This window comes from Gastrolobium bilobum, unplaced genomic scaffold (assembly GCF_033153095.1).
Source record: "Gastrolobium bilobum isolate Gb01-03AN ecotype WA unplaced genomic scaffold, APGP_CSIRO_Gbil_v1 utg1030, whole genome shotgun sequence".
Taxonomy (NCBI): Eukaryota; Viridiplantae; Streptophyta; class Magnoliopsida; order Fabales; family Fabaceae; genus Gastrolobium; species Gastrolobium bilobum.
This window is the reverse complement of record NW_026898359.1, coordinates 395,681-410,977: the sequence shown is the minus strand read 5'-3', so window position 1 is coordinate 410,977 and position 15,297 is coordinate 395,681. Positions and strand designations below refer to the sequence as shown.

The following is a 15,297-nucleotide window of genomic DNA, read 5'->3' as shown; positions in this document are numbered from 1 at the left end:
TAGTTCCGTAATTTCGTTCAACTTCTCCGACATTACAAGAAGTCCAACACTAACACAACGCAATTGTATCTTCTCGTGTGCTAATTAACACGATCATATTATGTGACTCAATCATGCTCAATACATAAATGAGTTAACGATGATAAAGAAAAATAAAATATAAATATAAAAAATTATACAATTATCACTGTTGATTTAATTATTAATGATTAAGATAGTCAGTCCACTTTACCTTACTTCGCCTACTTTAAAATTTAAATTATAAATTAGCTCACATATTTATGTCAAAATATTGGATACCTATGATATCCGCATCTAATATTTCAATACCTAATAGCAATGCATGTTTTAAAAGTAAAATTTTCAATTTTGGTTTGGTTATGTGAAATGAATCTAGTCTTGCTTTAATTTTTAAGAATAAAGTTAAATGAACAACTCTAATAAACATAAAAAATGACAACTAATATTCAATCAATAATTTTATGAAAATATTAAATATTTTCTGTAGAACTACTTGCAGTATCTTTAAATGTAAAAAAATTAGTAATATAAAAAATGTATGTAATTGTGCTATATTATTATATATCCACCATTGCTTCAAGATGAAATTAAAATTTCTTTCTTTTTTCTAAAAAACAAGACTCTCCTGCGATCATATTATTTTATTTTATTTCATTGCTAAAAAAAATCTACACTATCACCTTCAAAGAAGCGAAAGTTTATGGGCTTGGGCTTCTTCATCAAATTTAATCCTGAAAAGGTATAGTTGTATTGAGTCAGGCTTGATTTGGAGCAATCTAGGACATGGCTTTGGTTCCGTGTATATGGATTCCAGATTTTATCATTGGGGCAGCAATAAAAATAGATCTGAATGGGGTATTATTTATGAATTTGTCATCACAAAATCATATTCCAATATTCCATTATTTTTTCTTACATTATATTGAGCAGTGTTCAGTTGAAGAGCCTTTTATTAGATTTAATAATAACATGAGGATGAAACTCAATAAGCAATACTCATCAAAGAAGTCATAGATTCAAGTGCGAATTGGATCCTCCTCAGTTCAAAAGGAAACTGCATGATATCTAGTTTTTAATTCAACGATTCATATTTATTGAGTTATGTTCAATTTTTATTTAAAACTATCAATAAATCATTCACCATATCTGTGATCATGTTATTATTCTCACCGCCGAATTTATTGAGAAAATTTATCAACGTTTTAGGTCCATGCTTGTGGGAAAACAATTTTTTGAAATTCTGCAAAAATTAAGGGCTATTTGTCAAACTCGAAGCACCAGATAATTAGATATACTAGGACCAGAGGACCAGTTTTTAAATCTTAAGTATTTGATAAGAACTAAAAAATTACTTTAAGTTTGGACGCTTAAATTGCTTTTTAACTCGAAAATTAAGTTCATGCTTACTAAAGGTAACCGGGGTTAGTACGGTTGTAAAAATAATAATTCTTACATTAAATTTTAATCGTTGATTTCTCTCTATTTAACGGTTATAATTTATTGATAATTAATAATTAATTATTAACTATGATCCAATAAATTATAACTGTTATTAAGATTTGGTATAAGATTTATAATTCTTACACTTGTAAAAGTTGATCTTGCATATATATATATATAGAGAGAGAGAGAGAAAATGTTTCTCAAGCAGCTTGAGATATATTTATCTCTGTCCATCCAAAAACTACATCGTTTTGTTTATTTATTTACTAATATTAATTGATTCACCTTTGAATGGTTATGATTTTTTTTTCTCTCTTTTCCTTCATTACCATTATTCTATCTTTATACGATTATGATTTAGTAGATAAAGTTATCTCAAGCAACTTGAGAAACGATAACCCTATATATATAGGATTTCATTTTTCTACTGTTAGTCTGTTGCAAGAGAGATTATCTGTAGCAAAAAAAAAACTATCTACTCCGGGTAGTACATAGTTGTAATCGAAAAATTAATTTTTCTCTCTTCGTCACGTTAGACGACAATTATGAGGAGAGAGAAAAAATTTGCAGCTTTAAAAATATAAATATATACTCCCGGTAGTACACTGTTATATTTTTAAAGCGTGAGATAAATCTCTTCCCCCAAAAGAAAAAATGATTCCCTATGTATATATTGCCAACACATCTATCTTTCTTTTCCTACACACACATACATATATATATTGAGAAATTATACTCTTATGTTATATGAGATTGATCTCTCATATTGCACATCGAAAAATGTGTCTATATATCTTTTTTTTCTTTTTCTTTTTCTTTTTAAATTGATAAGTCCTACCTCATTTGTCACTCAATGTCACAGAATTTTTCTCTAATTTTTATTTTTTTTGGTGAGGAACACATCTGCCTTTTTAATTATTCGTAGATCTAGAGAGACAGAGAGAGAACGGATAAAGGAAACGAATTGGTGGGTTAGGTCACTTAGGTGCTCATCATTCACCCGCACCGCCATGTCGTAAGCGTTAGCCCTAAAAATAGTGAAAAATAAGAAAAACATGCGAGAGTTTATTCCTCATTCAACTCATGATAATTTGTATGGTGTTGTGGACCATTCGAGCTCTAATCGGAGTCTCTAGACCAGTGGGAGGCATGCACTCACCTTTCAATTGGTACCAAATATACGACCAAAATGAATGTGATTCCCTAATGTGAGGTTTTTTCAGTACCTTATCAGGTCAATCATGTCCAATTCTATCCTCATATAGAAATGATTAGTTCTTGATATTTTTATTTTTTGTTGGCCTTAATGTCGATATGCATGCACCATCACACACACACACACACATTACAAATAAGGACATATATTATAAATTATTGACCAATGACCGCTGCCACACATGGCATGCTTGGTAGTCGTGTTTTGCTAGACAAACAAACCCCACATCCCATCCTTAGAATTGATCCGTCGCTCCTCCAAAGGGAAAGACACTGGATGGATGCTTTAAACATTTGAATTTAGGATTTTCATCCAGACAATCCTAAGTGGAATAAAGGGCACCTAGGTGCGAGTTATGGGCATCGGAAGTTAAAGACCCCAAAGATACACCATGTTCAGTGTTGTGCTTTTCAGTTATTTAAGGTTACTTTTCGTATAAATAATATACACGTTTGAACTCATGTCCTTGTCCTCAGGACCAACTATAATTTTCATGCTAAACATTGATAGTATAACTACAAGAAGTTTTAATTATAATAATAGTACAGCACTTGTTCTTACAAAATAAAAGAAAAATTTAAATTAAATAATTATCAGTGGACTCCTTAGTTGCATATGTCAAACATAGTACATGGTACTCTCTCTAAATCATTTTTGAAATTTATTAGAGTCCTACTTATGTAGATATTATTTGAAATGATATCACGTATATATGTAAATAATGTAATGTACCAAAAAAAAAAAAAAAAAACACGTAGAATTGGTATTTCACTACAGAAAATCACGTTGGAATTGCCGTGACGACGTGAAAGTTTTAGGAAGAACCGAAACACGTTGGCACATTTCTCAGAGCACGTTTGGCCCTTAAACGTGGTTCACATCTCGCAGAGACAAATGCCTGTCCTAATAAACATTATGTGGTCAATATGGCTCTAGACTCGTTCTGTGTGATGTTGATGAAATAATATTATTCACACACATTTAGACATATATTAATTTATGAGAATAATATTTCTTATATATAGGAGTCATGCGAGAAAAAGAGAAAAAAAAAATAAGTATGAATCTCACGTACTTTTATGTATATGTAGAAAAAAAAATTATTTCTATAACATAAGAAACATTATTCTCATAATATATATAGAGGAAAGTTATACTTATAACCTTTTTTTTTTACAACCTCTTACAACCATATATCATAACCGTTGATTTCTGTCAATCAACTGTTGTCATTTATTATGAATTAATAATTAATTAATGAGTTTAATTTGCGAAAATCATAACCGTTGATTGGCGGAAATCAACGGTTATGATATATGGTTGTAAGAGGTTGTAAAAAAAAAATTGTAACTATAATCTCTCCCATATATATATATATATGTGTGTGTGTTTTTTATCATTTAATTATAAATTATATGTGTCATTACACCTGCACTTTATTGCCTATGCCTAATGTGAGGTAATTCTAATTCACAAATTGTGCGGTAAACATGGTAGATGCAGATAACTGGCTCGATACATCTTATTAATAATTATTATCCCACCAATTTGCTGGGCCAGCCATGCCATCCCAGCTATCTAAGTGACAAGCCATTAGGGAGACTGAGTGGGTCAGCCCTCGCATAGAAATATTATGAAATGAAAATTAATAGGTTAAACATCAAAGCATGCGAAGGAGTGCCACTTAACCCCTAATCTATCTATATATATATATATATATATATATATTGCTGGTTAGCACACCTAACTCATCACTTGTGAAGGGTTAGATTGGGTTGAATATTTGGTGGCTAGGCCAGACCATTTAATGGCAATGAAAGGCAGATTGATTCATTTGACAATTATATCGACACCCATCCAAGGACATAAATTATGATTTAATGATTCATGTACTAAACTCAAATATTCGAAACTTTTAGGATGTGCTAACAAAATCAACAATCAAACTCTACATATTTAAAAAAAAAAAAAAAAAAAAAAAAATAGACATGCTTATTATATCCTATACAATTGAATTGACTATTGATTTAATTCGCTCTACGTTTCAGTCTAGTATTATTCAAGTTCAAATTCTCCCAACTAAATAAGGGTCATTGCTTAAAAATATGTATAAACAATACAAGAAGCAAAAGCAAAAAGAAATATCATCTGATACAGAGTAAGGATGTTCGCGGTCTGGATTGGATCGATTTTGGAAGTAAATATCATATGATTCAATTCCTTCGGTTGAATCATGTAATCATCCATTCAGTTTGAATTTCTTTTTAGATCCGATCCGATCCAATTTTATTCGATTTAGATTGGATCGGTTTTCGATTTTTTGAAAAGCCTAAGATTTGTATGCTAAATATTTGGCAAATAACATATCTTTTATATGTATCGGCTTTGTAAAGTTTGTATGATGATTATTGTGCAATCTAGAAGCATTGCAATAAAAAATTAAATTATCATCTTTTACTTTCAACAAAAAATTTATAATATGGTTGCCTGAGATATGAAGTAACCCAAATTTTCATTCTATAGAGGAGCTGTTGTACAATATTAACCTATGTAATAAAAATATATTATGTATCTTACCAAAAAAAAGCATAACATAGATCAAGCACAACTCACTTTCTTCTATATGATTTTTGGGCTATGATTGGGGAAAGACCTAAGTAGATAGATGGTAAGGTTGGAAAATAATTGGATCGGTTTGGATTGGATCGGTTTTTACCAATCCATCCAAAAACCGATCCAATTCAATTAAATTTTGCGGCTTTTTTGCAGTTTTTGATTTTTTGATTTTTGGTTAATTCGGTTTTCGATTTTTCGATTCGGTCGCCGTGGTTTAAATTGATTTGAATCGGTCAATGAACACATCTAATACATCTAATACATAGTACTTTTTTTAGTAAGCATCTCATGAATTATCTTTGACCAATTAATTTATTTATTTTTCATTTTCGCTAAAATTAGAGAGAGAGAGAGAAACACCTCCTCCTTGCACACTTTTGTAGCAACAAATTCGCAGACTTCGCTTACCAAACAAAAAAATAATGCAGACTTTATCATTATTCAAATACAAAAAGCATGGGACGATAGTAGCATTCAGCCGTGGTTTTTGGTTGGGAAGCAAAAAAACAAAAAACAAAAAACAGAGAAGCAAGTAGTCCACGCAAATTTGACTCGGCACGCGCTGCGGTAACAACTACAAATCTACAAATGAGGTGAGATGAGTTTTGTCACACTTTCTTTCCCAATATTCTCTTTTAATTTTTTTATTTTTTTTTTCAAGATCCTAACTTTCAATCACTTTTAAAAGGAAACACATGCACCACATGATTGTTGTCAATGCATAACTCGTTAGTTGTTCAGCACGTGAACGTTTTACACAATTCAAAATTCAAAATAGGACACGACGCGTATTCTGCAGGACCACTGAACACATTGGTAATACCTTTTTTTTTTTTTTCACAATGGTACTTGTGTTTTCATTTATTTTATTTGCCGCCTGGGAATATTAATTAAATAACAGGAGAAGTTTAACCCTTTTTTTTTGAAAAAAAAAAAAAACCCTTTAAACTAAGGTTCTTTTCTGCATGAATTAATTAAAGCTACCTCAAATCCGACATAGAAAGCAAGTAATAACACAGCAACGGTCTAGAGTTTAAGATACTTTTCTTCCTTTTCATGTGTCAAAGATTCGACCTCATTTGATTGTTGAGATAGAGAGGAGAGGCGAGGAAACAATAGCATAAAAAATAAAGCGATGCTTGTACCTGAGAATGCAATCCATTTATTATGGTCTTGCAGCTAGATGATCTGATAAAACCAAGGATCAACTATGCGGATGTGTGTTGCCCCCTTTTTTATTTGTATCCATTTTCTAACTTCCAAACAAGTGATGCAACTTTATTATTATTATTATTATTATTATTTTCCGTCTTTCTCTTTTAAGATAACACTCACCGTTCACTTCGCAAGCAGAGACAAATTATGTCCATGCTCATTCAATTGCCATTGTATCTGATTTCCCAGCACAAGACCTATGAGATTTATTTATAGTCAAAAAGTTAATCCTAATGCAAATTGCAGAGATGAGAAAGGCAATTCTATCAATGAAACCGCCTAAACCATAAAACCAAAACCACAGAAAAGTATACTTGCAAGAGGGCCCAAAAAAAAAAAAAAAAAAAAAAAATTTACAATTATATATGTCTCCCCCAAGGAAGAGAGCATAACGAGAATATATAAATTTAGAGAGACAGGACCTCTTTACAAGTGACAAAGGAAGCAGATAATAATACTTTTCCTCTTATGCACAGAACTTGGTAGAATACAAGAAAGAAAATAAGAACTGAGAGAGAGATGGCCTAAAAGACCGAAACAAACCCTTTTGACCATGGTGGCTAGATTGGTTAAACTAAATAAAACAATTGACATTGCAGGAATTATAATATTTCTGATAAACTGTGTATACTGTAAACAAACATAAATAAATAGGCTGGCCCTACACGGTTAATAGGAGCTATTATTCTACTACTCTAGTTCCACTGCTTTTCCTTTTCCTTTTCCTTTTTGATCCTCCGCCGTTACAAAATTTTTGAGGAAGCTTTAGAAATTGGTTCTTCTCTATGTATCATGCCTATGGACTCTAATGTTAATTGCTACCCAACAGATGACAATGGCTGTAAGGAGTTGGATTCTCGGGAAAATGCAGCAATCAACTTGTCCTTTGTAAGCTGTTCAGATCCTTGGGACTTAATTACAAATGTATGAAACACTGTATCATTTGCGGCAGCGAGTTTTGACTCTACAACACTGATTTGTGCCTCTTTGAATGTTTGTATTACTCTTGAAACTGGGTGAGTATCAAGAGGGCAGGTCACCCTTACAATGACCTCATCTTGAGCAGCTTGAATATCCACATCAGGAGCTCTATTCTGATTATCTTCTGATCTTGGGTTTGCCTCCAAGACTGATCCATCCCTTGAAGTGCTTCCAAATCTCTCTCTCTCAGACTCCATGATCTTGAGTTTTGCCTGTAGCTCATTGATATAAGCAATGGCATCACCAAGTAACGATGCCTTATCCATCTTGGAGATGTTTGGCACAACAGATCTTAAGGCATAGAAACGCTGGTTCAGCTTCTCACGCCTTTGCCTCTCTGCTTCCACATGATTAAGGGGTTCGTCCCTTCCATTAGCAGGCTTCCTGCCACGCTTCCTGGGCCTCCTTTCATCGGTAGCACTCGGTTGCTCCTCCTTGCAAGAGGCCTCAACATCAGAAAGTTCTGATTCAGCAATGATTGGTCTCAGAGAAGGCCTTGAAGTGGCTCCAGAAAAGTCAATTTGCACCTGCCTTTGCGGTTGATAGTTGTTGCTCAGCCTGAAATCCTGTCTCGCACCATTAGCTAGCTCCTGAACATTGCTTGTGGAGGACCTAGGAGCAAAAATTTCAGTAGGGTTAGGCTGTCCCCAACTTGAACCATGAAGACCATTTCGAGCATTAGGAAAGTTAATGGTATTATTTCCATTGGGGTGGCCGTGGCCTCCCCATGGCCTATCTTCCATTTTCCTAACAGCAAGTTTCTCCCTGAAATGAGTACGAGCAGTGTTCAGATAACCTTTAGGAACTCCATCTGCCAAACCAGGAAAAAGGGCATTCTCGTCCCTTTTCTTCTCATTCACCGCAGCCACAGCAGGTAAAGGTGAAAGTGGCTTCACCACAGGGTATGATGATGATTGGGTGGAGAACACAGATTTGATGGCCTGCAACAATTCAAAGCTCTCAGGTAGCATTCTCACAGAACCCAACTCCACAACTCCCAAATCAGTAGGGACTAAAACAACAGTCTGAATTCCAGCTGATTTAGCCAAGAAAGATCTCACGCAGTAATCAGATACAGATTTCAGCCACAAATGCTTCCCTGATGCAAAACACTTACCTGGGCCACCATGCCCGCGAGGAAAAGAGAAGTACATGGAAGCAAGAAAGAACATCTCCGTGTCAGTCACACGGTCAAGCCCAAAAGCGTAATTGTCTTCATCTGAACCACCAAAAGTTGTGTGCAGCTTCTGCAGAACCCTCTTCCTCATCCTCTGTTGCGTCTCTTCCTCGATACGAAGGCTCAGGATTCCTCTAACTCCACCCTCTTCTTCCTCGTTGGGTTCCCTGCAACAACCATCTCCCCAACCCAGAACCCAATCCCCAGATTTTGACTGCGAAAGTTGCCAGAAAATAGCATAGTTCCAGCTGAAATTGGACACGTTCGGACGGTCCACGAGATCCGACAGCTTCATCTGCAGACCTTCGTCACTCCCAACAGCCATTAACATACTCTCATTCGACACAGAGTTTGTCACCAAGAAATCGAAAGCTCGAGCGCCCAGAACAGCTGAAACCATGGCCTTCTCATCATCATCCCACAACACGCGCCCTAAGCCAACCTCCACCTTCATCTCTATTTCTCAAAAAAAAAAAAAAACCCCAATTTTTCAACCCCTCAATCCTACGCACCCCGCCAATCACAGAAATACAATTTTTTCTCTGCTTCCATCTCATAAAGCAACAAAACCTCTAACTAGGCACTGACACGATCTCAGATCTTGTAAATTTCTGGTCCAGAGAAATCCCAGAAAATTTTAATATATAAAAAGAAAGACAGAAACAAGAACTGGGATTCAAACCAAAACAATCTTCAAAGGCAAAGCTGGCAAAAGGGGAACAAAACAAGGCATGGGCATGGGCATGGGCATTACAGGAATTGTCTATGGTAAAATAGACATTCTGAGTAAACTGAGAGTGCAAGGAAACAAAAAGGATGTCTCTAACAAGGTATTTTCACAAATGAAAACGAAGGGGGGGGGGGGGGGGGAAGGCTCTTGTTCCTTCGTAACAAAGTGAAGTGTGAAAAATGAAGAAACAAAGAATGAATGGGTATATGGTAGGGTAGAGACACCACACAAGTGAGAAATGAACCCTGCGCGTTTCGCACTCCAACTTCTAACTGCAAACCTCAAACCATGGTTGGGTCAACCTAGGATTAAAATATTACTATAGTTATTTGGTTGGAGGTCCAGACTTCAGAGTTAGTCGGCAACAATTATCATGCTTTTTGCTCGTTTTGCTTGCTTTTGTTTCTCTACTCTGCTCCACAAAACAAACCACGGAATTATTAATATAATAATAAAGAGAATTTATTATCTCTTCCCAATTGACAAATAAAACACGGACTCCGCTAGGTTTCTTTGAATGTTGTTTTTTACTATAAAATATTTTTTATCAATTAAAACTCATAAAAAAATACATTTTCCACTTAAACCATCATTATGGATGACCCCTCAAATTTATAGCTTTAAAATAAAAAATAACATGGCAAAAGGATGTATGATTCGGATTTAATATATTATATGATTAATGTACCACTTTTCGTCTCTTTAGCAATTTTTCTTTTATGGATGAAGTTATAAATAGATGTCATCACGTATTAACAATATCTAGATGAAGAATTGTTTGTTTGAAGTTTAGATTAGGAGATTATATATTGCCTTGCAAGGTTAGGGGGAACCACTTACCTAAATAAAGATTTATGATAGTGTTCTCTATTTGTGATAGAAATGTTCAATCAAATATTGGTAATATTTTTGTACGAGTGGGTGTCCTCTTTCATATATCTATACACTATAGTAACAGTATAGCCAAATGGTGTGATTTGTGTACAGTGATAGGCTGATGGCTAAGAAAAAAAAAGGTTTAGAGTGTGCATGTATGTTTATAGATGACATATCGGCCAGAAGTGGATTTCTGGACCTTATAGGAATATCGAGGTCCAATTTTTGATTGATCATTGTCGCATTAAGATTAGTATAATTAAAGAATCTTTTCTTAATTTTCCTCTCAGCTGTTAGCCTTTTTTGGACCTTATAAAGTATGAGTCTTTATGTCAGGTTCATAACGTGTAGAATCTTATATTGCTTACCAACAAAGAAAATCTAATAAACGAAACTAAATCACAGTTAGTGTGGGCAAAAGATATTCTTCTAAGTTGAGATTATTTATTTTTAATACATTTTTTTATTGGTGTTTATAAAATTTTTAATTCTCAAATAAATAAAATATTATTACTGATTTTCAATTTATTTATTTTTCATTAATTTATTGATTAGTTAGTGTTTCGAACATGTGAAATTGATCATTGTACGGTCCATCTTTTTTGTTAAGTGTACGGTTCATCTTTATTACAAGACAAAATATCACTTTCACTAAATATTTTCTTATCCTCAATTTATTCATTTTTTCGTAATTTTATTGAAGAGTTAGTGTTCTGGAAATGTGGAATGGGTCATTGTACGGTCCATCTTTATTACAACACAAATTATCACTTTTACTCCATATTCTTTTGATCCTTCATTTCCATATCTTGACATAACTGTACGCATCACTTCCATGACAAACACAAAAACCACGTACAATAACTGTGTATATGAATAAAATATTGTCATTTTTATTTAATTTATTGATTAGTTTGTGTCCCGGACATGTGGAATGGTTCATTGTATGATCTATATTTATTACAAGATAAAATATCTCTTTCACTGAATATTTTTTTTATCCTCAATTTATTCATTTTTTCATAAACGTATTGATAAGTTAGTATTTCGGACATGTGGAATGGGTCATTGTACGGTCCATCTTTATTACAAAACAAAATATCACTTTCACTCAATATTCTTTTGATCCTCCGTTTCCATATCTCGTCATAATTGTACATATGACCTCCACGACAAACACAAAAACCTAGTGCAGTAAATGTGTATATGAATAAAATATTGTCACCGCTATTCAATTTATTTATTTTTTATTAATTTATTTATTACTTTGTGTCCCGGATGTGTGGAATAAGTCATTGTAAGGTCTATATTTATTACAAGATAAAATATCACTTTTACTGAATATTTTGTATCCTCAATTTATTCATTTTTTCATAAATAAATTGGTGAGTAAGTGTTTCGGACATGTGGAATGGGTCATTGTACGTTCTATCTTTATTACAATACAAAATATCACTTTCACTCAATATTCTTTTGATCCTTCGTTTCCATATCTAGTCATAATTGTACGTATCACCTCCATGACAAACACAAAAACCTCGGGCTATAAGTGCGTATATGAATAAAATATTGTCACTGCTATCAAATCTATTATTTTTCATTAATTTATTTATTACTTTGTGTCCCGGCATGTGGAATGAGTCATTGTAAGGTCTATATTTATTACAAGAGAAAATATCACTTTCACTGAATATTTTTTTATCCTCAAATCATAAATTTATTGATGAGCTACCAATATAATTAAGAAATATTTTCTTAATTTTTCTCTCAGCTGTTAGTCTTTTCTAGACCTTATAAAGCATGGGTCTTTATGTCAGGTTCATAATATGTAGAATCCTATATTGCCTACCAACAAAGAAAATCTAACAAACGAAACTAAATCACAGTTAGTGTGGGCAAAAGATATTCTTCTAAGTTGAGATTATTTATTTTTAATACATTTTTTTATTGGTGTTTGTAAAAATTTTAATTCTCGAATAAATAAAATATTATTACTAATTTTCAATTTATTTATTTTTCATTAATTTATTGATTAGTTAGTGTTTCGAACATGTGAAATTGGTCATTGTACGATCCATCTTTTTTGTTAAGTGTACGATCCATCTTTATTACAAGACAAAATATCACTTTCACTAAATATTTTCTTATCCTCAATTTATTCATTTTTTTCGTAATTTTATTGATGAGTTAGTGTTCCGGAAATGTGGAATGGGTCAATGTACGGCCCATCTTTATTACAACACAAATTAACACTTTTACTCAATATTCTTTTGATCCTTCATTTCCATATCTTGTCATTACTGCACACATCACTTCCATGACAAACACAAAAACCACGTGCAATAACTCTGTATATGAATAAAATATTGTCATTGTTATTTAATTTATTGATTAATTTGTGTCTCAGACGTGTGGAATGGTTCATTGTATGATCTATATTTATTACAAGATAAAATATCCCTTTCACTGAATATTTTTTTATCCTCACTTTATTCAATTTTTCATAAACGTATTGATAAGTTAGTATTTCGGACATGTGGAATGGGTCATTGTACGGTCCATCTTTATTACAACACAAAATATCATTTTCACTCAATATTCTTTTGATCCTCTGTTTCCATATCTCGTCATAATTGTACATATGACCTCCACGACAAACACAAAAACCTAGTGCAGTAAATGTGTATATGAATAAAATATTGTCACCGCTATTCAATTTATTTATTTTTTATTAATTTATTTTACTTTGTGTCCTAGACGTGTGGAATAATTCATTGTAAGGTCTATATTTATTACAAGATAAAATATCACTTTAACTGAATATTTTGTATCCTCAATTTATTCATTTATTCATAAATAGATTGGTGAGTAAGTGTTTCGAACATGTGGAATGGGTCATTGTACGGTCCATCTTTATTACAACACAAAATATCACTTTCACTCAATATTCTTTTGATCCTCCGTTTCCATATCTAGTCATAATTGTGCGTATCACCTCCATGACAAACACAAAAACCTTGGGCAATAACTGCGTATATGAATAAAATATTGTCACTGCTATTAAATTTATTATTTTTCATTAATTTATTTATTACTTTGTGTCTCGGCATGTGGAAGGAGTTATTGTAAGGTCTATATTTATTACAAGACAAAATATCACTTTTACTGAATATTTCTTTATCCTCAAATCATAAATTTATTGATGAGCTAGTGTTCCGGACATGTGAAATGGGTCATTGTATGGTCTATCTTTATTACAACACAAAATATCACTTTCACTCAATATTCTTTTGATCCTCCGTTTCTATTTCTCGTCATAATTGTACGTATCACCTTCATGACAAACACAAAAAACTCGTGCAATATCTATGTATATTAATAAAATTATTGTCGCTGTTATTCAATTTATTATTTTTTCGTTAACTTATTTATTATTTTATGTCTCGGATGTGTGAAATGGGTCATTGTAAGGTCTATTTTTATTACAAGACAAAATATCACTTTCACTTAATATTATTTTGATCCTCATTTTATTCAATTTTTTCATGAATTTATTGAAAAGTTAACGTTCCGGACATGTCAAATGGGTCATTGGATGATCCATCTTTTTTTTTTTTTTGATAACATTAAGGGGCGAAGCCCCAAACAAAAACAAACTAACAACCAGAAACAAAAAATAACTATCCAGGGTCTATACCCCTACAAGAGGAGATTCCCTGAAGATCGTGATCAAATAACTGAGCAAGGTGAAACGGCATAACTCTATGACTCCAGAATCCAGTATCTTTGTGAAGAGCAGACTTGGCTAACCAATCAGCACAGGAATTAGCTTCTCTTGGAATATGAGAAAGCGTTACCTCCCAATCCTGACCGATGAGTGCTTGTATCTTAGCCACTATACGAGGCTGACAAGCTGCATTGCAATCAGCAAGCAAAGAGAATACTTCAGAAGCATCTCCTTCTAGTTCCACCTTCTTAAATCCCAGTTGCCAAACCAATTCCAGACCTTTTAGAGTTCCCCAAAGCTCCGCCATTAAAGGAGTGCAAGCACCAATATGATACTCAAAGCCTCCCAACCAAGAGCCATCATCAGATCTGATAATTCCACCACAAGCAGCCACCTCAGTATTCCTTTCAACTGCCCCATCAATATTAATCTTCACCCAATTTAACCTTGGAGGTTTCCATAAACTCATACGAGTTGGATGAATGCTAGTAGTAGCCATAGCCTTCCTACCCATGCAGTTACGAACTTCCTCTATATACATAGCAATTATGTGCGTTCCATGGGTTGTATGCTTGAAGTTAGTATCATGGACACTTTTGTTCCTCCATCCCCAAATGAACCAACAAGAGATAAAAAAGACATCACGCCAATCATCTGAATTACTTTGATTCCAAGCTTTTGAGATATTATTTTCAACCCAATCTCTAAGATCCAAGCTGTAGAATAAGCTTTGCCGATTAGCTGAAACCAGAGAATTCCAAACACTTCTAGCATGCTTACAATCTCTTAGAACATGGAGGTTTGTTTCCAACTCACCAGGACATATTTTACAATGACCAGATTCCCCACTCCATCTAGATGTGCGGTCTTTAGTAAGAAGGCGGCCATGCATTATGATCCACATACAAGATTTAACACGTTGAGGCCCATGCCATTTCCATATGGTAGTCCAAGAATTTTTCAACGGCATGAGTGGGAAACCAAGCATGTTATAATACGCGGTTTTAACTAAAGAGCAGCCAACCTTTTGATTTCTCCAAATAATGCGGTCATTTCCATCCGATGCGCTAGGAATGAGAGCAGCTTGGATCCTTGCAACAGCTTGATCATTGAGATATTGACGAATATAAGGAAAGTTCCATTGACCAGTATTGCTGTTCACGAAGGCACTAACAGGGAGATTCAACTCCAAACTAGTTGGAGTACGAGTAGCCAGAGAGGGATGATCCATCTTTATTACAAGACAAAATATTACTTTCACTCAATATTCTCTTGATCCTCGAGTTCCATATCTC

At 33.6% G+C, this 15,297-nt stretch overlaps 1 protein-coding gene across 1 annotated transcript; it reads right to left on the bottom strand.

The window, feature by feature from the left end:
* Positions 1–6,903: 6,903 nt before the first annotated feature.
* Positions 6,904–9,570, bottom strand: LOC133315273 (transcription factor MTB1-like). Its single transcript, XM_061516864.1, has one exon. It carries the CDS (start codon positions 9,121–9,123, stop codon positions 7,330–7,332), a length of 1,794 nt encoding a protein of 597 aa, XP_061372848.1. The 5' UTR covers positions 9,124–9,570; the 3' UTR covers positions 6,904–7,329.
* Between the last annotated feature and the right edge of the window lie 5,727 nt (positions 9,571–15,297).